This window comes from Lepus europaeus, chromosome 17, assembly GCF_033115175.1.
Source record: "Lepus europaeus isolate LE1 chromosome 17, mLepTim1.pri, whole genome shotgun sequence".
NCBI lineage: Eukaryota > Metazoa > Chordata > Mammalia > Lagomorpha > Leporidae > Lepus > Lepus europaeus.
The window spans coordinates 73,084,953-73,111,130 of NC_084843.1; the positions used below are offsets into that span (position 1 = coordinate 73,084,953).

The 26,178-nt window shown below is 42.7% G+C and overlaps 1 protein-coding gene across 1 annotated transcript in view; it reads right to left on the reverse strand.

The window, feature by feature from the left end:
- Nucleotides 1-1,073: 1,073 nt before the first annotated feature.
- The window catches only part of LOC133775819 (glutamate receptor ionotropic, delta-1-like), a 194,224-nt gene continuing 169,119 nt past the window's right edge, over nucleotides 1,074-26,178 (reverse strand). Inside the window, 1 exon segment of the mRNA XM_062214304.1 lies at nucleotides 1,074-1,093. Coding sequence (XP_062070288.1) covers nucleotides 1,074-1,093 — 20 coding nt within the window.

A 26,178-nucleotide genomic window follows, 5' to 3' on the forward strand; every position in this document is an offset into this window, starting at 1 on the left:
TTGCCAGTAAGCCTGCCTGCCTTGCATGAAATGTTAAAATAAGTTTTCAGAGAGAGGGAAGATGTTGTCAGACCTCAGACTACACAAACAAAAAGGATCATAGGAGAAGGAACAGGCAAAGGTAAAATAATGACTTTTCATTTTTCTTACTTGTAATTGATCTAATGAGTAACAATTCATTCAAAATAATAAGAGCTACAATGTTTTCAATGATTATAGCTTTTATAAATGGAAGGAATGACAACAGTGATACAAAGAATGAGAAGGAAGAAATAGGACTACTTTGTTATTATAAGGTATTTGCTCTATCTATGAAGTCTTTTATTAGGAAATGGACTGAATTAGTTGTAAATGTTTAAAACAATTATAGATTAAAAATGTATATGACAGATATAGATCAATGATGAAGAAATGGAGAAAGATAGAAAAGGCTTATATTAATAAAAGAAAAGGGAGAAACTACCTTAATCTCAGGTTGTGTAGATTTCAGAGCAAGGAAAATTATCAGGGATCAAGAGGGGCACTGTAAAGTGGAAAGACTTGAATTAAGAAATAGCGCTCCTTTCTGTGTGTGCACCTAAAACAAAACATCAAAATACTTGCGGCCGGCACCACAGATCACTAGGCTAATCCTTTGCCTGTGGTGCCGGTACCCTGGGTTCTAGTCCTGGTTGGGGCGCTGATTCTGTCCTGGTTGCTCCTCTTGCAGTCCAGCTCTCTGCTGTGGCCTGGGAAGGCAGTGGAGGATGGCCCAAGTGCTTGGGCCCTGCACCAGCATGGGAAACCAGGAAAAAGCACCTGGCTCCTGGCTCTGGATCGGCACAGCGCGCTGGCCGTAGCAGCCATTTGTGGGATGAACTAATGGAATGAAGACCTTTCTCTCTGTCTCTCTCTCACTGTCTAACTCTGCCTGTCCAAAACAAAACAAAACAAAACAAAAAAAAAAAAAAACAAAAAACAAAAAAACGAACAAAACAAAACAAAACAAAACAAAACAAAAAAAAACCGTGCAACGAAGACTGATAGAACTCCAAGGCATGAATCGCTATTATATTTGGAACTTCAAAATCCCATTATCCGTAAAAGCCAGGTCCTGCGGTGGAAAATCAGGAAAATCAGCTGAACTGAACACCCCCATTAATCAACTGGATGTAGTTCACATGTATAGATTATTGACTCCAACCAAATCAGAACACACACTCTTCTCAAGTCTGTGGGGACCATTCACCAACATAGGCCACTTTCTGGGGAAGGCATTTAAAAACGTGGAAATCATACAATATTTCATCGCAGACCAAAATGGAACTAAAGTGTTAATTGGTAACCAAAAGATATCTGGTACATCCCCCAATACTTGAATTTCTTCCTGTATTGCATTATGTTCATAGAACATACTTTTCATGATGATAACTTTTTTAGAATGTATTGATGCTTCCTTTGTATCCTAGTGCATGATCAATTTTGGGAATGTTAACATTTGTACTTGAAAAGTATATGTATTTTCTGATAACCAAGGGTAAAATTCTATAAATTAGTATGTTTTCCTCCTGAGTAAATTATTCACATCTATATATCAAACATACTTGGAGATTAAACAACACATTTCTAAATAACATATAGATCAATGAAGGGATCACAAGAAATATTTAGAAATATATTGAACTAAATGGACTGAAAATGCAACTTTTCAGAATTTGCAACATGAATCAAAAGCACTGCTCTGAGAGAAATTTATAGCATTGAATGACTACTTTAGAAAATATGTTCATAAATGAGTCATCAGTGATTCCACCTAAGGAAACAGGAAAAGAACAACAAATTAAATCCAAAGCAAACAGAACAAAAGAAATAACAAAAATGAAAGCAATAATCAATGCATTCAAAAACAGAAGGTCAGGGCTGGTATTGTGATGCAGCAGCTTTAGCCACTGCCTGTGACATTGGCATCCCATATGGGCACCAGTTCAAGTTTTGGATGCTCCACTTCCAATCCAACTCCCTGCTGACACACCTGGGAAAAGCAGTAGAAGAAAGCCCAAGTTCTTTGGCCTCTGCACCCACGTGGGAGACCTGGATGAAGTTCCAGGCTCCTTATTTCAGCCTGGCCCAGCCCTGGCCATTGTGCCCATTTGGGAAGTGAACCAACTGAAATAAGATCTCTCTCTCTCTCTCTCTCTCTCTCCCTCTCTCTCTCTCTCTCTCTCTGTGTGTGTGTGTGCATGTGTCTTCTGTCTGTCTGTTTCTTCTCTTTCTGTAACTCTACCTTTCAGATAAATATTTTTTTTAAATAGCCAGGATTTCATAGAGAATATCAGTGAAACAACAAATTTGTTCTTTGGAAAGATGAATAAAATCAATAAGCCTCTATTCAAGCTAACTAAGAAAAAAAGGAAGAAGGTAGAAATGACTAATATCAGAAATGAAAGAGGAGATACAACTAAAGATTTTATAGACATGAAAAGCAACATAGGCTGGCGCTGTGGCTCACTAGGCTAATCCTCCGCCTGTGGCGCAGGCACCCTGGGTTCTAGTCCCAGTTGGGGTGCTGGATTCTGTCCTGGTTGCTCCTCTTCCAGTCCATCTCTCTGCTGTGGCCTGAGAAGGCAGTGGAGGATGGCCCAAGTCCTTGGGCTCTGCACCCATATGGGAGACCAGGAGGAAGCGCCTGGCTCCTGGTTTCAGATCGGTGCAGCGCGCCAGCCGTAGCAGCCACTTGGGGGGTGAACCAATGGAAGGAAGACCTTTCTCTCTGTCTCTCTCACTGTCTAACTCTGCCTGTCCAAAAAAAAAAAAAAAGAAAGAAAGAAAGAAAAGCAATATAAAAAGATATTGTGAACAATTCTATGTAAACAAATTTGATACCCCTAGACAAAATAGATCAGATTCTTGGAAGACATAAATTTCAACACTCACACAAGAAAAGTAGATGATCTGACTAGACCTACATCTACTAAATAATTTAAATTGAGGCTGGCATTTTGGCATAGTGGATAAAGCCACCACCTATAATGCTGGCATCCCATATGGTTACTAGTTTGACTCCCAGCAGCTCCATTTCCAGTCCAGCTCCCTGCTAATGTGCCTGGGAAAGCAATGGAAAATGGCCCAAGTGCTTGGGCCCCTGTACCCACTTGGGACACCCAGAAGAAGCTCCAGGCTCCTGGCCTTGGATTGGCCCAGCTGTAGCTGTTGCAGCCATTTAGGGAGTGAACCAGCTGATGGAAGATCTCTCTCTCTCTCTCTCTCTCTCTCTCTCTCTCTGTCTCTCCCACTCTCTTTGTAAACTCTGCCTTTCAAAAAATAAATAAATATTTTTAAAATGGAATTTGAGTCAATAACCAATAAGCAGTCAATAGAAACAGATGGATCCAGATGGATCCCTTCCAAATGTGTATGGGAAAATTACACCAATGCCTACAGAAAACAGAGCAGGGAAAATGCTCCCTTATTTATTCTAGCATGCTATAATGACCAAAGTCATTATAAGAAAATAAAACTGCGGACCAGTATTTTTCATGAACATAGATCCAAAAATCTTCAATAAAATATTAAGAATTTTAAAAAAGATATTTATTTATTTATTTATTTGAAAGAGCTACACAGAGAGGAGAGGGAGGGAGAGAGGAGAAGAGAAAAGAAAGAGGAGAGGAGAAGAAGGGAGAGATGAGGAGGGGATGGGAGGAGAGAGAAGGAGGGAAGGGGAGAAGATCTGCCTATCTCCACCAGTCCACTCTCCAAATGACTGCAATGGCTTGAGCCAGGCTATTGCGGGCATTTGGGTGTGTGAATAAGAAGATTCTCTCTCTCTCTCTCTCTCTCTCTCTCTCTCTCTCTCTCTCTCTCTCTTTCTCTCTCTCTCTCTCTCTTTCTCTCCATCTCATTCTGTCACCCTGCCTTTTAGATAAGCAAAAATAAATAAAATTTTTAAAATTCAACAATAAGGGGCTGGTGTTGTATTGCAGTGGGTTAGGGCACTTCCAGTAATGCCAGCATCCCATATGAGGACCAGTTTGAGTCCTGGTTGCTCTGCTTCTAATCCAGCTCCCTGTTAATGCACCTGAGAAGCCAGCAGAAGGTAGTCCAAATCTTTGGGCCCCTGCCACCTGTGTGAGCAACCCAGATGAAGTTCCATGCCCTTGGCTTTCTACTGGCCCAGACCTGACTGTTGCAGATGTCTTGGGAGTGAACCAACAAATGGACGATACTTCTCTCCCCACCCCCCTCTGCCTTTCAAATAAATAAAATATGTCTTTACAAAATTTATAAACAAAAATTCAACAATAAGAAATGAACAACCCAATTAAATATGGGGCAGAATATCTTAAGATACCTCCCCAAAGAAGATATAGTAGTGGCAGGCAAATAAGCATATGAAATGTTATTTTCTCCATAATACCTCATTAAGGAATTACAAACTAAAAAGCAATGATGAAACTGATCTTGAGTTGCAACAGGTCAAGATACAGCTCGTGACACTGGCATCCCACGTCAGAATGTCAGTTCCAGTACTAGTTGCTCCACTTTTGATCAAACTTACCAATAAAGTGCCTGGAAAACAGAAAAAAAAATAGTCCAAGTGCTTGGGCCCCTGCCATCTATGTGGGCCATCAGGATGGAGTTCCTGGCTCCTGGCTTTGGCCTGCCCTAACCCTGGCTGTTAACAGACATTTGGAGGGTGAACCAGCAGATGGAAGATATCTCTCCACTCTCCCACCCCATCACTCTGCCTTCCAAGGAAATAAACCTTTGAAAAATAATGATGGAAGCACTGCATACCTCTTAGAATGACCAAAATACAAAGGCAGCAACAGCACCAATGGAACAGCCACTTTGGAAGACAGTCTGACATTCTGACAATTTCTGACAAAACAAACACAGTCATACAATCCAGTAATTGTGCTCCTTGGTATTTACCCAAATGAGGGAGAAATTCACACAAATAAGTCTGCACATGGATGTTCCAAGCAGCTTTATTCATAATTTCTAAAACTTGCAAGCATCAAGATGTTCATCAGTGGGTGAAAGGATAAACGAACTGTAGCACATCCAGACAATGAGACATTATTCAGTGCTACAAAGAAATGAGCTATCAAGCCATAGGTAGATAAGGGAGACTCTTACATGCATATCGCTAAGTGGAGGAGGCTAGTCCTAAAGTGTTGTGACCTATATGGCATTCTGAAAATGGCAAAACTATGGAGAACAAAAAGAGAAGTGGTTTCCATGGGTTGGGAGTACCAGGAGGATTTGGGGCTATGCAGCGACTCCTTATGATTCCCTAATTGGGGTGAAGGGACATGCACCTTGCTGAGCTTTGGATGTATCCCCTCCAGCATTTCAATGTTGAGACTCAATGGCCAACGTGATGTAACTAAGACAGCCTTCAAGAGGTGACCAGGTTGTGAGACTACCTACAGCTGGGAGTGGATTTAAGCCCATTTCAAAGAGGGTTTATGCAGCATTTGGCTCTCTTGCCAATCTGCCTTCTGCCATATGAAGATATATGGTCACTCTCCTCTGGAGGATGCGTCAGCAAGATGGCATCTTGGAAATAGAGCATGGCGGGGCCAACGCTATGGCATAGCAGGTAAACCCGCCACCTGCAATGACAGCATCCCATATAGGTGTTGGTTCATGTCCCTGCTGCTCCACTTCTGATCCACCTCCCTCCTAATGCCCCTGGGAAAGCAGTAGAAGATGGCCCACGTCCCTGGGCCCCTGCCACCCACATGAATGACCCATATGAAGCTCCTGGCTCCTGGCTTTGGTCTGGCTCAGTCCTGGCTGTTGCAGCCATCTGGGAAGTGAACCAGCAGATGGAAGATCGATCTCTCTCTCTCTCTCTCTCTCTCTCTCTGTCTCTCTCTCCTTTCTATCTCTCTGACTTTCAAATTAAAAAAAAATCATTTAAAAAAAGGAAAGAGTATGGCTCTCAGAAGACAACAGAGCATTCTAATGCAATAAATGTCTGTTCAGTTATTTTTGAATAGCAGCACAAACAGCACATGACATTATAAATTTGTGAAATCACAGCAGGTCCAACACCAACAGTGAAACCTTTCTTTCTTTTTTTTTTTAAGATTTATTTATTTATTTGAAAGTCAGAGTTACACAGAAAATGAGAGGCAGAGAGAGAGACAGAGAGAGAGAAGGAGAGGTATGTCTTCCATCTGTTGGTTTACTTCCCAATTGGCCGCAATGGCCCGAGCTGTGCTGATCTAAAGCCAAGTGCCAAGAGCTTCTTCTGGGTCTCCCACGTGGGTGCAGGGGCCCAAGGACTTGGGCCATCTTCTGCTGTTTTTCCAGACCATAGCAGAGTGCCAGCCCCACAAGAGTGAAACCTTATGTGAGGAGGCATCACTGTGTGCTTGTCAACTCTCACCATGTACTACCCTGTGCTGAATGCTGACACCTGCAGAGGCTACCCACACATGGGACGGTGGACAGATGGACGTTCTCTGTCATTTCGTTGTGAATCTCAAAGTGCTCTCAAATGTTGTTCATAGTTTGGCAAGGATGAATATTATGAAATGTGGACATTAAAAATAGCATAAAACAAAATAGAAACATAAACAATTTGAAAATGGTCCTATGGGTGATTCGAGCATTGGACAAAGAATAAAAAAGAAAGATATGATCAGTGTGTAAAAGGAAAATACATTGAATCAAGTAGATTTTTTAAAAATAAAAAAATATGATGGAGATCCTAAGGGATCTAAAGACCCACAGGTTTTTTTTTTTAAGATTTATTTATTTATTTGAAAGAGTTACACAGATAGAGAGGCAGAAAGAGAGAGAGAGAGAGAGAGAGAGAGAGAGAGAGAGAGATAGGTCTTCCATCTGCTGGTTCACTCCCCAGTTGGCCGCAACAGCCGGAGCTGTGCCGATCCAAAGCCAGGAGCCAGGAGCTTCTTCTGAGTCTCCCAAGAGGGTAGAGGGGCCCAAGGATTTGGGCCATCTTCCACTACTCTCCCAGGCCATAGCAGAGAGCTGGATCGGAAGTGGAACAGCCGGGTCTCGAACCTGCGCCCATATGGGATGCCAGCACTTCAGGCCAGGACATTAACATGCTGTACCACAGCACCAGCCCCAAGACCACAGTTTAAAAAAAATTCTAAATACACATAGATACATAAAAGGGAATGAAAGAGAGAGTGGCTAAATTTTTACCAAATCTGACAAAGGACAACTCATGGATTCAGCAATTCTAAAAACCCAAGCATGAGAAATTCAAACAAGCCTACAACTAAAGGTGCTGTAGTAGAACTTCTGAAAACCAAAGACCAAAGGAAACCAAAAATCAGCCAGAGGGCAGGAAATCATGTAGCATTCAAAAGCAAAACACTAGAGTTAAGAAGTAACTTCAGGCCAGCGCCGCGGCTCACTAGGCTAATCCTCCACCTTGTGGCGCCGGCACACTGGGTTCTAGTCCCGGTCAGGGCACCGATCCTGTCCCGGTTGCCCCTCTTCCAGGCCAGCTCTCTGCTGTGGCCAGGGAGTGCAGTGGAGGATGGCCCAAGTGCTTGGGCCCTGCACCCCATGGGAGACCAGGAGAAGCACCTGGCTCCTGCCATCGGATCGGCGCGGTGCGCCGGCCGCAGCACACTACCGCGGCGGCCATTGGAGGGTGAACCAACGGCAAAAGGAAGACCTTTCTCTCTGTCTCTCTCTCACTGTCCACTCTGCTTGTCAAAAAAAAAAAAAAAAAAAAGAAGTAACTTCAGCAGGAGGGCTGGAGGCCAGAAAAAAAAGGAGAAAATGCTGGCCTAGAATGCTTTGTCCCTTTGCAAGGGAAAAACAGTGTGCAGATAGGAGGGTCCTTGAAAAAGCTTCTGAGGAAATTGAATTAAAACAAGTTTAGAGGTCTGCCCCGTGGCTCACTTGGTTAATCCTCTGCCTGTAGCGCCAGCATCCCATATGGGCACCGGGTTCTAGTCCCGGTTGCTCCTCTTCCAGTCCAGCTCTCTGCTGTGGCCCAAGAAGTCAGTAAAGAATGGCCCAAGTGCTTGAGCCCTGCACCCGCATGGGAGACCAGGAGAAGCACCTGGCTCCTGGCTTCAGATTGGTGCAGTGCGCCGGCTGTAGCAGCCATTTGGGGAGTGAACCAACGGAAGGAAGACCTTTTTCTCTGTCTCTCTCTCTCACTGTCTAACTCTGCTTGTCAAGTTAAAAAAAAAAAAGAAGTCAGAAGTTTATAGGGGCTGGCACTGTGGCATAGTAGGTTAAGCTTCTGCCTGAGGTGCTGGCATCCCATATAGAACGTTGTTTGTGTTTCTGCTGGATCCAGCTCTCTGGATCCAGCTCCCTGCTGTTGGCCTGGGAAAGCCGTGGAAGTGTTTGGGTCCTTGCACTCACTTGAGAGACCCAGAAGAAGCTCCTGGCTCCTGGTTTTGGATCAGCCCAGCTCTGGCCATTGCAGCCATTTGGGGAGTAACCTAGCAGATGGAAGACCTTTATCTCTGTCTCTCCTTCTCTCTGTGACTCTATCTCTCAAATAAATAAATCTTTAAAGAAAAGAGAGATAAGTTATTTGGATGAAAAAGTTTTTATGTATGTTTTCTTTGCAATCCATGTTTCTTCATGGTACAGGTTTTCTATGACAGTTTTGAAGACCCTCATGTGTGTTCGGTCTTCCTCCAAAAAGTCATGGTGATGTTTATCACTGGGAGAACAAATGTGAAAGGAAGTCCTAACAGGATTCTTCTGGTAGGAAAAAGAATTCCCAGAAAGAAAGAGAGACAGAGAGGAAGAAATAAAGAGACACAGAAAAAATAGGCCAGCGCCGTGGCTCACTAGGCTAATCCCCCGCCTTGCGGCGCCAGCACACCGGGTTCTAGTTCCAGTCGGGGCACCGATTCTGTCCCGGTTGCCCCTCTTCCAGGCCAGCTCTCTGCTATGGCCAGGGAGTGCAGTGGAGGATGGCCCAAGTGCTTGGGCCCTGCACCCCGTGGGAGACCAGGATAAGCACCTCCTGACTCCTGCCATAGGATCAGCGTGGTGCGCCGGCTGCAGCGCACCAGCCGCGGTGGCCATTGGAGGGTGAACCAACGGCAAAGGAAGACCTTTCTCTCTGTCTCTCTCTCTCACTGTCCACTCTGCCTGTCCAAAAAAAAAAAGAAAGAAAAAAGAAATATAAAGATAAGCAAGCACAAATGATTACTGACTGCAGATAACTTCTGGTTAGGCAGGAAGTTGGAAATTAGCTGTGTGTGTTTGTGAGAAGGGCCTAAGGAAACTGACATCTACAGCAGCCCAGCATCTGTACCCAGCATCTGCATTTCAAAGTCACCCTGGGAACCTTCCAGGTGCAGGCCCGCACTTAGCACTTCAAAGTCCTACCCAGATCCTGATGACCTTCCAGGGGGTCTGGCCCCTGCCACCTGGCCTAATAAACATCTTTCCTCTAAGGTGGGCACCCTAGAGAGAAGCCCCTTGACCCATGCCAGCCAGGCTTCCTCTGTCTGACAACCTCAGCGGAAAACCTGGAAAGGAATTTATCTTATTTTCACCCTTTGTTCTGGAGGAGAAGAAGGGGGGTGGGGAGAAAAGGCAGGAAGGCAAGACCTATCCCCTTAAAGGTCCCAGGCTAAATGTAAGCTGGGCACTGTCTCTCAGGTTCTGTCTGCAGAGTCGCCTGTCCATTCTTGTGGTTGTCCTACCCTAATAAACCTTGCCACTTTGCTTTTCACTGCTCTCTGTCTCACACCTGAATTCTTTCTTGTGTGAAGACAAGGACCATGGCTTTTTCTCCAGTGATAACTCCTTGTTTTGTTGACAATGTATGTAGAATTAGAATAATAGGATTGGGCTGTTAGCATAGCAGGTTAAATGTCCAGGTTTTATGTGGGAGTACCTAGGCTTGTGTTCCAGATCACCCAGATAGAAAGCACCAGGAGACTCACCGAAATGCAAAGAACAAAGGGACTTTGTATATAGGTCCAGCATGCTGATGCCTGGCCTTCTGTGCAATGCAGTTCTAGGAGACCAAGAACCCCTTCTCTTTGTTCCCGGGGTTTTTATAGTCCACAGTTCATGAGCAAACACGTTTTATGTCCACATTTCTTCTTTCCCCTGGCCCTGCCGGACCAAGGACGGCCCACTTCATTCCTCATTGGTTGCTCCCACCTGGCCCTAGAGGACCAAGGACTGCCCAGTGTCAGGTTTTATCTTTAAGGAAGTGTCCTGGGCATAGCCAGATCCTTTGTCTTGAGAGAAGCCTGTCATGGCCTGGCTCTGGCCTCTCACAGGCTCAAAATACCTGGCTCCAGAAACAGCTGTGTGCTGATGCTTGAGTGACTGTGTTCTGGCCATCCACAAGGAGAACTGGACTAATATCCTGTTTCCTGTCTTTGGCCCCAGTCTTGTGGACAATTTGGAGAGTGAACCAGTGGATGACAGCTCTGTCTCTCTATTTATTCCTCCCACCTCCTTTTCTCCCTCTCTCTGCTTCTCAAAAAATAAATAAATAAATAACATTTTAAAAATTCAATGCAGATTTCAAACAAAATCTCAAAGGGACTTTTATGGCAAATAGGATGGCGATCAAATTTGTGTGTAAATGCAAAGAATCAACTAAGACTGCCAGATGTCAGGCTGATTATGAAACTACAGTACCTAAGGCAATGTGATATTAGCATAAAAATAGACAAACAGGTCAGCGGAGCATGACACAAAAACAGGTTAGCACTGAGATCTCTTGATTTATGGTAAATCTGACACTGAAACATAATGAGAAATTTTTTTTCCTGTGAATTGTCCTGAAAAAAAATCAAGTATCAATTTTAAGAATATTGTAACCTGTACCTCACCTCATGCTCAAAGGTCCATTCTAGGAAGCCTGCATATGTCATCCTAAAGGCAAAAGCTGAATAGCAATAAAGCATCCCGGGGAAAATCTCCTGGGGGAATTTCTGTCTGTCTAGGTGAGGCCAAGCTTTAAGCAACAAGACACACCCAGCATTGAAGATAACAGAAACTCTGGAGCTGAGAGTTAAACTCACAAACTCTGCTCATCAGACACCTGAGACCCAGTGTATAATCAGGCTATGGTGTGGAGGACAAGAGACATCTTACCAAAGTGAGGTCCACCAAGCATGTGTAAATGGCTCCATCTCGTTAATCATCAGTAAATGCAAATCCAGCCCACAATTAGGTATACCACATTAATGCAAGAATGGGGAACATTAAAATATATGACAACACCAGCGTTAGTGCACATGCAAAACAGCTGCAGCTCTCTCACGTGCATAAATCAGGACAACTGTGCCTGAAAGGCTTGTAGCAGCATCTACATGAGTCTGACCACCTGCATACCTGGGCCCCAGGAAGTCTGCAGGAAGGAATACTTAACTTAACCCCATGTCCACTGTTTGTAATAACCCCAAATGTAAACAGATCAAAAGTCTATTCACAGTAGAATGCATAACCCATGGTGTAGTCACACAGTGGAGTTCTCTCCAGCAATGAAAATTAACTATGCAGAAATGTAGATAAATTTCTAAAACCAATGTTTGAATGAAAATAGCCAGACCAAAAATATAATTCATTCCATTTATGTATGTATGTATACATATACATATATATATATATTCTAAAAGTTGATTAGTCACTGGTTTCATTAAAAATTGTTTTCAGTTAACTTATTTAAGACACAGAGAGAGAGATAGGGAGCAAGCTGTCCCTCAGGTTCTGTCTGCAGAGTCGCCTGTCCATTCTTGTGGTTGTCCTACCCTAATAAACCTTGCCACTTTGCTTTTCACTGCTCTCTGTCTCACACCTGAATTCTTTCTTGTGTGAAGACAAGGACCATGGCTTTTTCTCCAGTGATAACTCCTTGTTTTGTTGACAAGGTATGTAGAATTAGAATAATAGGATTGGGCTGTTAGCATAGCAGGTTAAATGTCCAGGTTTTATGTGGGAGTACCTAGGCTTTTTTTGGTTCACTCCCCAAATGCCTACAATGACCAGCACTGGGCCAGGCTAACGTTAGCAGCAACAACAGTATCCAGGTCTCCCACACAGGAGGAAGAATCTGGTTCAGATTCAGCCGTCAGAGCTGTCTGCCAGGTTCATTAGCAGGAAGCTGGAATCAGAAGCTGGAGTTAGGGATTGAAACCAGGTACTCTGAACTAGAATGGGAGAGTCCTGGCTGGCATCTTAATGGCTAGGCCAAATGCCCTCCCATCAGTCAATGATGTTGAAACTTAAAGTAGTGATTTCCTTGAGAGTTCTGGAGATGTCAACCTAGGAGGTGTACAAGAGGGGTCTCAGGGAGCTGTTAATATTTTTTAGAATTTGTTTATTTGAAACACAAAGCTACAGAGAGGGTGGGAGAGAGAGAAATCTTCCATCTGGTTCACTCCCCAGATGGCTGTAACAGCCAGGTCTGATCCAGGAACTCCATCTGGGTCTCCCCTCCCACTGGGTGGCAGGGGCCTAATATGTTGGGCCATCTTTCTTTGCCTTCCAAGGCACAGGAGCAGAAAGCTGAATCAGCAGCGGAGCAGCCGGCACTTGAACCAGCTCTCCAGTATGGGATGCTGGTGTCACAAGCAGTGACATGGTGCCCCATTTATGCTTTATTTGGCTGGGACTACACGGGAGCACTCTCACTGTTGCAATGTATTGAGCTGTATACTTATTTGCACATCTGCACATGTGGTGTGTACATGTTTGCATATGTATGTATATATACTTTTTAAAAAGATTTATTTTGCTTGAAAGAGTTACACACAGAGAGAAGGAGAGGCGGCGGAGGGGGGTGGTGTCTTTCATCTGCTGGTTCACTCCCCAGTTGGCTTCAGCGGCTGCAGCTGTGCTGATCAGAAACCAGGAGCCAGAAGCTTCTTCCTGGTCTCCCATGCAGTGCAGGGGCCGAAGGACTTGGATCATCTTCTACTGCTTTCCCAGGCCATAGCAGAGAGCTGGATCAGAAGTGGAGCAGCCAGGACTCGAACCCCTGCTGATATGAGATGCCGGTACTGCAGGCAGCAGTTTTACTTCCTAAGCCACAGCGCTGGCCCCAGTGTATATATATATATATATATATATATATATATATATATATATATATATATTTAAATCTGTGGCCTATGTGATGATATTTCCTGTCTTGATCATAGTTATCACTGATTGAGCACTTGCATGTGCCAATCACCGATAGTGGCACTTGGTGCCTTATTCTGAGTTTTCTTGGCTCATCCTCTGAGACAGAGTTGCTCCTCTCACTGTGTGGATTTCATGGAAGCGGACGCTGATGCTCAGAAGGGTAAGTGACTGACTCAGGATCCCAGAACTAGAAAACAGCAAAGCCTGGCTTCCTGTTACTGGTCTTGTGGGTTCTTTTCCTCAGCTTAGTATAGAAATAAAAAGCCGGGAAACAATTTGCAAAGGGGCAGAGACTTTTATTAGACAGAAAAGAAATTTTTATTTGGTTGGCAAGCGACAAAGAAAGTATCTGGTCAAGAGGGACACTGGCTTTGAGGAAGTGTCCCAGATTTTTAAGGCATTACTGTTTTTTCCATTGGGTCATTCTGTGGAGGTGCCCATTGGACAGGGGTTTCACATACTGTATGTGGATTGCCTTGGGGCTCATGGAGATAGCGGGGTCCCCTGGAGACAGCCCGTCTCCTTAGGGGACCAGCCACCTCCTCTGCTAGCTGTGGGTGGAAGACTGCGACTAACTTGAAGGCGTGATTTAAAACCACAAGGGTCACACAAGATAGCCAGGATCTCCTGCAGCCAGTCTGAGTCTCTCCAGGGGCTCAACCCCTGCCCCTGCCAGCTCTGGGTGAAAGATTGCACCCACCCTGAAGCTGTGATTTAAAGCTGCAAGGTCACACATCCAGCACAAGAAGCTGTTAAGTGGAGGAGATGCCGGTTGGTCTGGAGACAGGCTTTCCAGCCACAGCTGACAGCCTGCTTGTAAAAGACATCCTGCCTATGTCAGAAGGGGCTCACATGTTCCCAGCCCCACTGGCCAGCCTCACTTCCAAAGCACATCCTCCTCATCCCAACACCCTGCCTCCTGGGCAGCTGTGCCCTGGAATTTCTGGGGATCTGTTCAGAAGTGCATCCTTACTACCACGTTACAGTTTTGCAGGATGGAGTCCCATTAATGTAACCGGGAGAAGGCAGACAAATGTTTCCTGGTGAATGTCACATCCTTCACTCTGCTTACTGCCCTCCCCCACCTAGGCTTGCAGTCCTTGGTGGCTGAGCTCCTGATCTGGGGAAGTGACCTTGTGCCTGACCGTGTCTGTGTCTACACTATCTGAATACACAGGGCAGTCTCGGGTGGGAAACATGGGGCTTCACTTAGGTTATCACACTAGCTGGACCACCTTCAGCAGACCTCTTAAAGACTGTCTTATTTGCCTTGATTATCAAAAACAGATTTTAAAACTGTTTCTAGGGAGAAGAATGAGTGAGTTCTTATAGCTCATGATAGGCATAAACCTGTGGGGATCCCCTTTCTTTACCTCTGGTCCCTGTTCCAATAAATGCCTGTGTGTCTCCCCCATATGTCCCTATCCCCCTACCCTGTACCCCTTATCCATCCTCCACACCCTGCTCTGGGCCCTGGGCAGGGGGTGATAAGTGTGGATGACCTCTGTGACCTCCCTTGTCCTCTGCTCATGGACGGGCAGGAGACTGGCAGGTGGGGACAGTGAAATCAGAATGCATGCATTCCCCCAGGTCAGTTGCTGCTTGTGGGGTCACCAAGGGAAGGCTCATCCCCAGAGCTGAACTAATCTCCCACCAGGCAGCCCTTGAACTCTTAAAAGCCACACTCCTTCCCACCACTGCTCAGGCTGGAGATGGGACTGTTGGCAGCCTGAGGCTCCTCTGCTAACCTGGACTTTCCTTTACCTGCATACATCTTTCCGAAGGGTGTCTGCTCAAATCCTCAGCTTCAATGTGCCGTTGCTTAGAGAAGCCCACTCTATCATTTTCTCCTGAGTGCAACACGCGCCTTCTCCATGAAAAATTCGCTGTCCAGATGACAAGTTGCCCAATGAGCCAGATTCAGCCACTGTGGGCTTTGGGTCTGAGGTTGAGAAACTCAAAAACAGACTCAGAATACACGAGATGGTGGATAGTGAGGATGTGCGCCGATAGTCTGCGAAAATAAAGTTTCATAAAAGTGGAATTACTGTAGCCTCAGGAAAAGACTCAAGAAAAAAAATGCAGAGGAAACGCTTCCGGATCTAGTGGATGTGACACAGAGGACCTATAGGGAGCCCACCACGTGGAAGCCTGCCGCGGGAGCCGAGCCGCAGAATCTCGCCAGTGCGGGAACCAGAGGTAAGACAAAAGCCTCAGAAACCTGAGACATTGGTGGGGAAAGGCAGACCTCTCTCTCCACTTGAGCAAAACAAAGAGCAGGCACCATTTTACATATGTAAAGCTGCAACAAGTACACAAACTCAGTAACTTTGGGTCTATGGTGAAACTTGAGAACACATTGAGGGCTGCATAAACTCCTTGTGTGGTCCCAGGGGTAGATCAAATGAATACTCACAGAGGCCAGATTTCAACTACACTCAATTCTACTCAGCTGTGCAGAATTACTTCCCAACTGAGTCAAAAAAAAAAAAAAAAAAAAAGAGAGAGAGAGAGAGAGAGAGAGAGAGATCCAGCAAGGAGCAAGGGAGAGAACAATATGGGTGAGTCACTTTTTGCACAGCCTTAAACCTGAAGATTCAAGCAGAGCTCTCTGCCCACACCCATCACAGCCTCTAAGGATCCATCAAAGCAGACAGCCCACTTAGAGGCATAGTATAACGAGAAAAAAACACCACAGCAAAAAAAAAAAAAAAAAAAAAAAAAAAAAACCATAAATTATCTCCAACATGCCAAACAACAAACATAGAAGCCGAGGTAACAAGAGCAAGGAAGACACTATGACGCCCCCAAGTGAACAAGACACGCCAATGCATGATTATGAAGATGAAGAGATAGAGGAAATGCAAGAAGCAGATCTCAAAAAATTGATAAGAATATTAAGAAGTTCTCAAAAACAAATTCTTGAACTACAGAAATCCTTAATGGACAAGATAGAAAATCTCTCTCGTGAAAATGAAATATTAAGGAGGAATCAAAATGAAATGAAACAACTAGTAGAACAGGAAACTGAGATAGTGACCAAAAACCACAATGAAATGAAGAACTCAATAGATCGAATGGCAAACACATTAGAGAGCCTTAAAAACAGAATGGGTGAAGCAGAAGAGAGAATATCGGAATTAGAAGACAGAGAACAGGAAAGGAAACAGTCAAATCAAAGAAAAGAAGAAGAAATTAGAAATCTAAAAAATACTGTCAGGAATCTACAGGATACTATTAAAAAACCCAACATTCGGGTTCTAGGAGTTCCTGAAGGCATGGAAAGGGAGAAAGGATTAGAAGGCCTTTTTAGTGAGATACTAGCAGAAAATTTCCCAGGTTTGGAGAAGGACAGAGACATCCTAGTACAGGAAGCTCATAGAACCCCTAATAAACATGATCAAAAGAGATCCTCACCACGACACATCGTAATAAAACTCACCACAGTGAAACACAAAGAAAAGATCCTAAAATGTGCAAGAGAGAAACGCCAGATTACCCTCAGAGGATCTCCAATTAGACTTACAGCTGACTTCTCATCAGAAACCCTACAAGCCAGGAGAGAATGGCGAGATATAGCCCAGGTACTAAGAGAGAAAAACTGCCAGCCCAGAATATTATATCCTGCAAAGCTCTCATTTGTGAATGAAGGTGAAATAAAGACCTTTCACAGCAAACAGAAATTGAAAGAATTTGTCGCCACTCGTCTAGCCCTGCAAAAGATGCTTAAAGATGTGTTACACGCAGAAACACAGAAACACGGTAACCAATATGAAAGAAGGTAAAGGAAGGAAACCTCACAGCAAAAGACCACAAGAATCTCAAACCAGATATTAGAAAATATCTTTGGCAAATGGCAGGGCAAAGTTACTCCTTCTCAATAGTCACATTGAATGTTAATGGCTTGAACTGTCCAGTTAAAAGACACCGATTGGCTGATTGGGTTAAGGAACAAAACCCATCTTTTTGCTGCTTACAAGAAACTCATCTTTCCAACAATGATCCATACAGACTGAAAGTGAAAGGCTGGAAAAAGATATACCATGCCAACAGAAATGAAAAAAGAGCGGGCGTAGCCATCTTAATATTGGACAACATAAACTTTACCACAAAAACTGTCAGGAGAGACAAAGAGGGGCACTATTTAATGATTAAGGGATCCATTCAACAGGAAGATATAACAATTATCAATGTATATGCACCTAATCACAGGGCACCAGCTTATTTAAAAGACTTGTTAAGGGACTTAAAGGGAGACTTAGACCCCAATACAATAGTACTGGGGGACTTCAATACTCCACTCTCAGAGATAGACAGATCAACAGGACAGAAGATCAACAAGGAGACAGCAGATTTAAATGACACTATAGCCCAAATGGATCTAACAGATATCTACAGAACATTTCATCCTACATCTAAGGACTTTATATTATTCTCAGCAGTATATGGAACCTTCTCTAGGATTGACCACATGCTAGGCCATAAAGCAAGTCTCAGCAAATTCAAAAGAATTAGAATCATACCATGCAGCTTCTCAGACCACAAAGGAATGAAATTGGAAATTAGCAACTCGGGAATCCCCAGAGCACGTGCAAACACATGGAGATTGAACAACATGCTCCTAAATGAACAATGGGTCACAGAAGAAATTAAAAGAGAAATCAAAAATTTTCTGGAAGTAAATGAGGATGACAGCACAACATACCAAAACCTATGGGATACAACAAAAGCAGTGTTAAGAGGAAAGTTTATATCAATAGGTGCCTACAGCAAGAAATTGGAGAGGCACCAAATAGATGAGCTTTCAAGTCATCTCAAGGATCTAGAAAATCTGCAGCAAACCAAACCCAAACCCAGTAGAAGAAGGGAAATAATTAAAATCAAAGAAGAAATCAACAGGATTGAATCCAAAAAAAACATTACAAAAAATCAGCCAAACGAGGAGCTGGTTTTTTGAAAAAATAAACAAAATTGACACCCCATTGGCCCAACTAACTAAAAAAAGAAGAGAAAAAACCCAAATCAATAGGATCAGAGATGAAAAAGGAAACATAACAACAGACACCACAGAAATAAAAAGAATCATCAGAAATTACTACAAGGACTTGTATGCCAGCAAACAGGGAAATCTATCAGAAATGGACAGATTCTTGGACACATACAACCTACCTAAATTGAGCAAGGAAGACATAGAAAACCTAAACAGACCCATAACTGACACAGAAATTGAAACAGTAATAAAGACCCTCCCAACAAAGAAAAGCCCAGGACCAGATGGATTCACTGCTGAGTTCTACCAGACATTTAGAGAAGAACTAACTCCAATTCTTCTCAAACTATTCAGAACAATCGAAAAAGAGGGAATCCTCCCAAATTCTTTCTATGAAGCCAGCATCACCTTAATTCCTAAGCCGGAAAAAGATGCAGCATTGAAAGAGAATTACAGAACAATATCCCGGATGAACATAGACGCAAAAATCCTCAATAAAATTCTGGCCAATACAATGCAACAACACATCAGAAAGATCATCCACCCAGACCAAGTGGGATTTATCCCTGGTATGCAAGGATGGTTCAACGTCCGCAAAACAATCAACGTAATACACTACATTAACAGACTGCAGAAGAAAAACCATATGATTCTCTCAATAGATGCAGAGAAAGCATTTGATAAAATACAACACCCTTTCATGATGAAAATTCTAAGCAAACTGGGTATGGAAGGAACATTCCTCAATACAATCAAAGCAATATATGAAAAACCCACGGCCAACATCCTATTGAATGGGGAAAAGTTGGAAGCATTTCCGCTGAGATCTGGTACCAGACAGGGATGCCCACTCTCACCACGGCTATTCAATATAGTTCTGGAAGTTTTAGCCAGAGCTATTAGGCAAGAAAAAGAAATTAAAGGGATACAAATCGGGAAGGAAGAACTCAAACTATCCCTCTTTGCAGATGATATGATTCTTTATTTAGGGGACCCAAAGAACTCTACTAAGAGACTGCTGGAACTCATCGAAGAGTTTGGCAAGGTAGCAGGATATAAAATAAATGCAAAAAAATCAACAGCCTTTGTATACACAGGCAATGCCATGGCTGAGGAAGAACTTCTAAGATCAATCCCATTCACAATAGCTACAAAAACAATCAAATACCTTGGAATAAACTTTACCAAGGACGTTAAAGATCTCTACGATGAAAACTACAAAACCTTAAAGAAAGAAATAGAAGAGGATACCAAAAAATGGAGAAATCTTCCATGCTCATGGATTGGAAGAATCAATATCATCAAAATGTCTATTCTCCCAAAAGCAATTTATAGATTCAATGCAATACCAATCAAGATACCCAAGACATTCTTCTCAGATCTGGAAAAAATGATGCTGAAATTCATATGGAGACACAGAAGACCTCGAATAGCCAAAGCAATCTTGTACAACAAAAACAAAGCCGGAGGCATCACAATACCAGATTTCAGGGCATACTACAGGGCAGTTGTTATCAAAACAGCATGGTACTGGTACAGAAACAGATGGATAGACCAATGGAACAGAATAGAAACACAAGAAATCAATCCAAACATCTACAGCCAACTTATATTTGATCAAAGATCCAAAACTAATCCCTGGAATAAGGACAGCCTATTCAATAAATGGTGCTGGGAAAATTGGATTTCCATGTGCAGAAGCTTGAAGCAAGACCCATACCTTTCACCTTACACAAAAATTCACTCAACGTGGATTAAAGACTTAAATCTACGACCCGAAACCATCAAATTATTAGAGAGCATTGGAGAAACCCTGCAAGATATAGGTACAGGCAAAGACTTCTTGGAAAAGACCCCAGGAGCACAGGCAGTCAAAACCAAAATTAACATTTGGGATTGCATCAAATTGAGAAGTTTCTGTATGGCAAAAGAAACAGTCAGGAAAGTGAAGAGGCAACCAACAGAATGGGAAAAAATATTTGCAAACTATACTACAGATAAAGGGTTGATAACCAGAATCTACAAAGAAATCAAGAAACTCCACAACAACAAAACAAACAACCCACTTAAGAGATGGGCCAAGGACCTCAATAGACATTTTTCAAAAGAGGAAATCCAAATGGCCAACAGACACATGAAAAAATGTTCAAGATCACTAGCAATCAGAGAAATGCAAATCAAAACCACAATGAGGTTTCACCTTACCCCGGTGAGAATGGCTCACATTCAGAAATCTACCAACTACAGATGCTGGAGAGGATGTGGGGAAAAGGGGACACTAACCCACTGTTGGTGGGAATGCAAACTGGTTAAGCCACTGTGGAAGTCAGTCTGGAGATTCCTCAGAAACCTGAACATAACCCTACCATACAACCCAGCCATCCCACTCCTTGGAATTTACCCAAAGGAAATTAATTTGGCTAATAAAAAAGCCATCTGCACATTAATGTTTATTGCAGCTCAATTCACAATAGCTAAGACCTGGAACCAACCCAAATGCCCATCAACAGTATACTAGATAAAGAAATTATGGGGCATGTACTCCATAGAACACTATACAGCAGTAAGAAACAATGAAACCCAGTCATTTGCAACAAGATGGAGGAATCTGGAAAGCATCATGCTGAGTGAATTAAGCCAGTCCCAAAGAGACAAATATCATTTGTTTTCCCTGATCGGCGACAACTGAACACCAAAGGGGAAATCTGTTGAAGTGAAATGGACACTATAAGAAACAATGACCTGATCAGCTTTTGTCCTGACTCTAGATGTACAATGTAATACTTTATCCTTTTTAGTATTTGTTGTTGTTGTTGTTGTTCTAGTACTAGTGGTTGAATTCTGTAATTAACACACAATTATTCTTAGGTGTTTAAATTTTAACTGAAAAGTGATCCCTGTTAAATTTCAGAGTGGAAAAAGAGAGGGAGGAGATGCACAATTTGGGACATGCACAATCAGTCTTGCCCCAAATGATGGAGTTAGAAATGTGCCAGGGGATTCCAATACAATCCCATCAAGGTGACATGTACCAATGCCATCTCACTAGTCCAAGTGATCAATTTCAGTTCACATTCGATGGCTTGGATAGGTCTAAGAAACAAAGGGATCACAAAAACAAGACAAGTGTCTGCTAATACTAACTGATAGAATCAAAAAGGGAGAGAAAGATCCAGCATGGGAAGTGGGATACACAGCAGACTCATAGAATGGCAGATGTCCTAAACAATACTCTGGCCTCAGAATCAGCCCTTAAGGCATTCGGACCTGGCTGAAGAGCCCATGAGAGTATTGTAGGCATGGAAAGCCAAGATACCATGGAAAAGAAAAAACGAAGAAGACCTAAATGAAAGATCTCTGTTAGTGAGATCCCAGTGGAAAGAACGGGGCCATCAAAGAAGGAGGTACCTTTCTCTGAAGGGAGGAGAGAACTTCCACTTGGACTGTGACCCTATCGGAATAAGATCAAAGTCAGCGAACTCTAAAGGCTTCCATAGCCCTGGCAACTCATGACTAGAGCCTAGGGAGATTACTGACGCCATGAATAGGAGTGTCAAATTGTTAAGTCAGCAACAGAAGTCACTGTGTACTTACATCCCATTGGGATCTGCCCTTAATGTGTTGTCTAATGTGCAGTGATGCTATAACTAGTACTGAAACAGTATTTTTACACTTTGTGTTTCTGCGTGGGTACAAACTGATGAGATCTTTACTAATTATATACTGAATCGATCTTCTGTATATAAAGAGAATTGGAAATGAAAAAAAAACCTGGTGTTAAATTGGAAACGGCATAGAAAATTAATTAATTTTTAAAAAATATTATGTAGGATCTCTGCCTTTAATGTGCTGTACACTCTTATTTAATGCTATAACTAGTACTCCAACAGTATTTTTTTTTCACTTTGTGTTGCTATATGGGGGCAAACTGTTGAAATCGTTACCTAATATATACTAAACTGATCTTTTGTATATAAAGAGAATTGAAAATGAATCATGATGTGATTGGAAGGGGAGAGGGAGCGGGAAAGGGGAGGGTTGTGGGTGGGAGGGAAGTTTTGGGAGGGGGAAGCCATTGTAACCCATAAGCTGTACTTTGGAAATTTATATTCATTAAATAAAAGTTTAATAATAAAAAAAAGATGTGACGTGGTACTAAATTTTAAGTTTCTATAATGGAAAATGCTATTAATACAAATGTTTGAGAATTAAAAAGTCTAACGATCTTGTGTTACTAGACATGATAGTTATCTTAATGAGAAAGCCCCAGAGGCCTAAAGGGTTAAATACTTGTAAAATCCTACAGGTGCTTTCAAAAATACTGTGAAGTAAGCAAGTGCCTCTTGTTGGTTGATGAGTTTATAATTTTAAACATGGCAACTTAAAGTCTTTTGTCATCCACAGTTATATATGATTAGCTGCTCATAAAACTAAACATTGTTGGTTGTGTGTTTAGCTGTCCTCCTCTAGGTTCCTATGGACTTTTTCCAGCCACTTCTATTGTATTCAGTACTTTGGGATGGCTCTGTAAACAGATGAAGCCCATGTATTAACAGTACCAACTGAGAGAAAGTATGGTTAACTGAGGTTACTAAAAACAGAAAGCAATTCAAATCAATTGGCAATCTACAAAAAGAGTTAAAGATTTTAAAAGCTATTATTAAAATTGGTATATTGGTCTATTATGTTATGTTATATGTGTGTACATATTGTATGTCCACATGGGAAAATTTTATTAAGAATTTTATTTTAATTGGCTTATAGATAAGATTGTCCATAAATTTAAGCTGCTAAAATTAATCAAAGATACATTTTAATTTGTGTGACCTGAATCTCTGCATCATATGTTTTATACTTGTTGGTAGAAAGAAACTAAAAACTTTTTATATGGTTAAAAAAATAAAGTTAATTGAAAATGAATCTTAATGGAGAATGGGACTGGGAATGGAAGAAGGAGGAGGAGGTAGGGTGGGAGTGTGGGTGGGAGAGGGGGTATGGTGGGAGGATTCAATGTATTCCTAAACTTGTACTTATGAAATTTGTACTCCTTAAATAAGAAAGATAGAAGTTGAAACTGTCATTATATATGGATAGTAAAATCAAATATATAAACCAAGAGAATTATATACAGAATAAGTAATTTCTATATGTATATATAGGTAGTTTAGAAAACATATAGAATTTAGTCCATTTATAATAGCAATAAAGGGCTAAATAATTAATATTCTTAATGTAAGAACTCTAGATAAAACTTTTGAAAACCATGAACACAAAAATCATTCCCCCAGTTTATCTAAAACTCTGTACTCTGTGGTCAATGTTTTCCTTTTCCTCATCTCTCATCCCCCAACCTCACCAATCTCTGGTAATTACATTTCTACTATCTGATTTTATAAGTGCAAAGTTTTTAATTCCTCATATAAAAGAGATCATACAATATTTGTCTTATTTCAGTTATAATAATTTCCAGTTTCTCTATGTCATCACAAATGACAGAATTCCCTTCTTTGAAAAGGTATTAATTCATTATATGTGTGTATGTGTGTGTGCCTGTGTGTGTACAAAGTACCCTCATATGCACAGGGACAAAAACCATAGTATATGTAGGGAAGGTACCATCTCAGGGCTCAGGTATCCACTAGGGGTCTTGGAACTAATCCCTATTCTGTGCTTTTGAAATGAAAAGACGCCCAAAATAAACAGGGGTAAAAAAAAAACACCTCAAAGCACTTATGCATATTATAATTGCACCATTATAAAAAGTAACAACTAATAAATGTAAATAAATAAAAAAATAGGAGGACTACGTTGGAGATAGTTATAAGAAGTCATTCCTTACAAATGTCATTTCTGTAAAATTTGCATTTTTTATTGCATCATAAATAAAAATGGGACTTGAATGAATTTAAAGTCCGGCTGCCCACATACTGGTGTAGCTCCAGTCCTTGGGAACATAGCTCCATGCCCTCTCCTCTTCCCTGTCCAGAGTTTCCTCCTGGGTCACCTTCCCAGTCTGTGAAGACCCGCTACAGTCTATTTCCAGGAGGCAGAGTGATCATACCACTTCATCGTCTAAAATCCTCCAACGACTTCCAGTCTCAGAAGAGCATCCAAACCCTCCCTTGGCCTGAGAGCTCCCATGTGATGGAACACCAATACCAGCACACTCACCACTCTGGCCTCCCTCATTTCCCACCTGGGGTATTTTGTAGCTCTGTTTTTCCCTTAGCTTCAGATTCCTCATTGCTTTTCTTTTTCAGTGTCTTGGGTCTCTAATCAAATGTCACCTTCTCCACGAGAGGCCTATACTGACAGCCCCTTATAAATTATATGACAAAAATAAACACCACACAGCCTGACGTATGCTACTCTTCCATGCCATTTCTCCCCCTAGAATGGGATGGAGGGGTTTCTTGGGATGTAAGGCTTTCAGTTCTGAAACCAGGAAAGTTCCAGCTAAATCAGGATAATTTGCCCCCTACCCACAACCGTGCCCACACACAGCAGGTGCTCTTATGAGCATGGGTTGTGTGTGTGAATCACGCAGTAGATACAAATGAGCTTCCTGTGTGCCTAGAAAGCAACCTGCTGGAAATTCTCAAAGTCCTCAAAGTCTTCGTCCAGAGCCGATTAGTGTCCTTTCTGGCAATGGATGGGAGGTGCCTGAATGGCAGAGGCGTGGCCTTGGGCTAAGAGACTCAGCACCAAACCATGTGGATCAGAACCAGCTCAGGAACGAATCAACAGGGGTCTCAAGAATCAAGCCCACTTCTTTGTGGGGTCCAATCAGGGTGTTGAAGCTTCACAGTCACAGGTCTGGTGGACATCAATATCTATCAGCTGAGAGAATTCTCCCCAGATGCAGCCGCTGTCTGCTTCCCTGGATGCTGTTCTGCCTTTCCATGGGAGCCCTGCACCAGCATCCCCACAATGCCAAGACCATGGTCGGCTCCCAGCTCCTAACACCCAGAAATATTTGCTGCCACAAATCAATACAAAAGCAGGATGCACCATTAAACTTTAAGATATCAGTGCAGGAACTCCTAATCCATTATGAAGCTGTCATAACTGACTGAGATGCAAATCAGAGGTGCAGCCTTTGGGAGAGGTCAAGGAGCCTCCCCTGCCTCCTGGGACAGCCTGCATCCCCCTCAACTCCAGAGCAGTGGCCGAGACTTTCCTCTCCCAGCCAGAAAGTCACCGTTCCCACCATGCCCCTGCCCTCTCCTCCTTCTTGGCAGAGGTCTGACTGAGCCCCGCTCCTCAATCTGTCTCCTGGCAGCCACTTGATGTGCTGGAGAACGACATGACAGCACTAACTCCTAGACCCCGGGCTAACACTTCATGGGTATTGCTTCATTTAACCTTGGTAATAACCCTTTCATAAAGTTATTATCACTTCCCCTCCCCCAACTTAAAGAGGAACAAGCCAAGGCTCAGTGATTAGGGGATTTATGGAAGGTAAAAGAAACAGGGAATAGAAGGGCAGCTGTTTCCCACTCAGGATTGATGGAGACAAAATCTTGTACATGCCCAACTCCTCCACTTCTGATCTGGCTCTTTGCTAATGTGCATGAGAAAGCAAAAGATGGCCCTGCCACCCATGTGGGAGACCCAGATGGAGTTCCAAGTTCCTGGCTTCAGCCTGACCCAGCCCTCACCATTGTGGTCATTTGGGGAATGACCCAATACATGGAAAATCTCCCCCCCTCCATGTTACTCTATCGATTAAATAAGTAAAAATCTTAAGAAAAACTGTGCTATATCAATGTCATCCTATAGCAATGCTAAGTAACCCAAAGCAAAGGAGGGATGATTAACAAGTCCATGCACAATTAACACAGACTGCAAACACAGGGTAGAGTTAAGCAGTCATGGGCACGTGATATAGAATCCATGCCAGCCTGCAGATGAAGCAGCTGGGGTATGGGCAGGAGGAATGGATTTGTGGGCAAGGTGAAGCCAAGAGAAGACTTGAGGAGAAAAAGAGAAAATTGGCATGCAGTGGGCAGATATGAGATGCTCTGATCGAACGTAGGTGTGTATGAGAGGGCGGAACATTCTAGCAACTACCAGTGGCT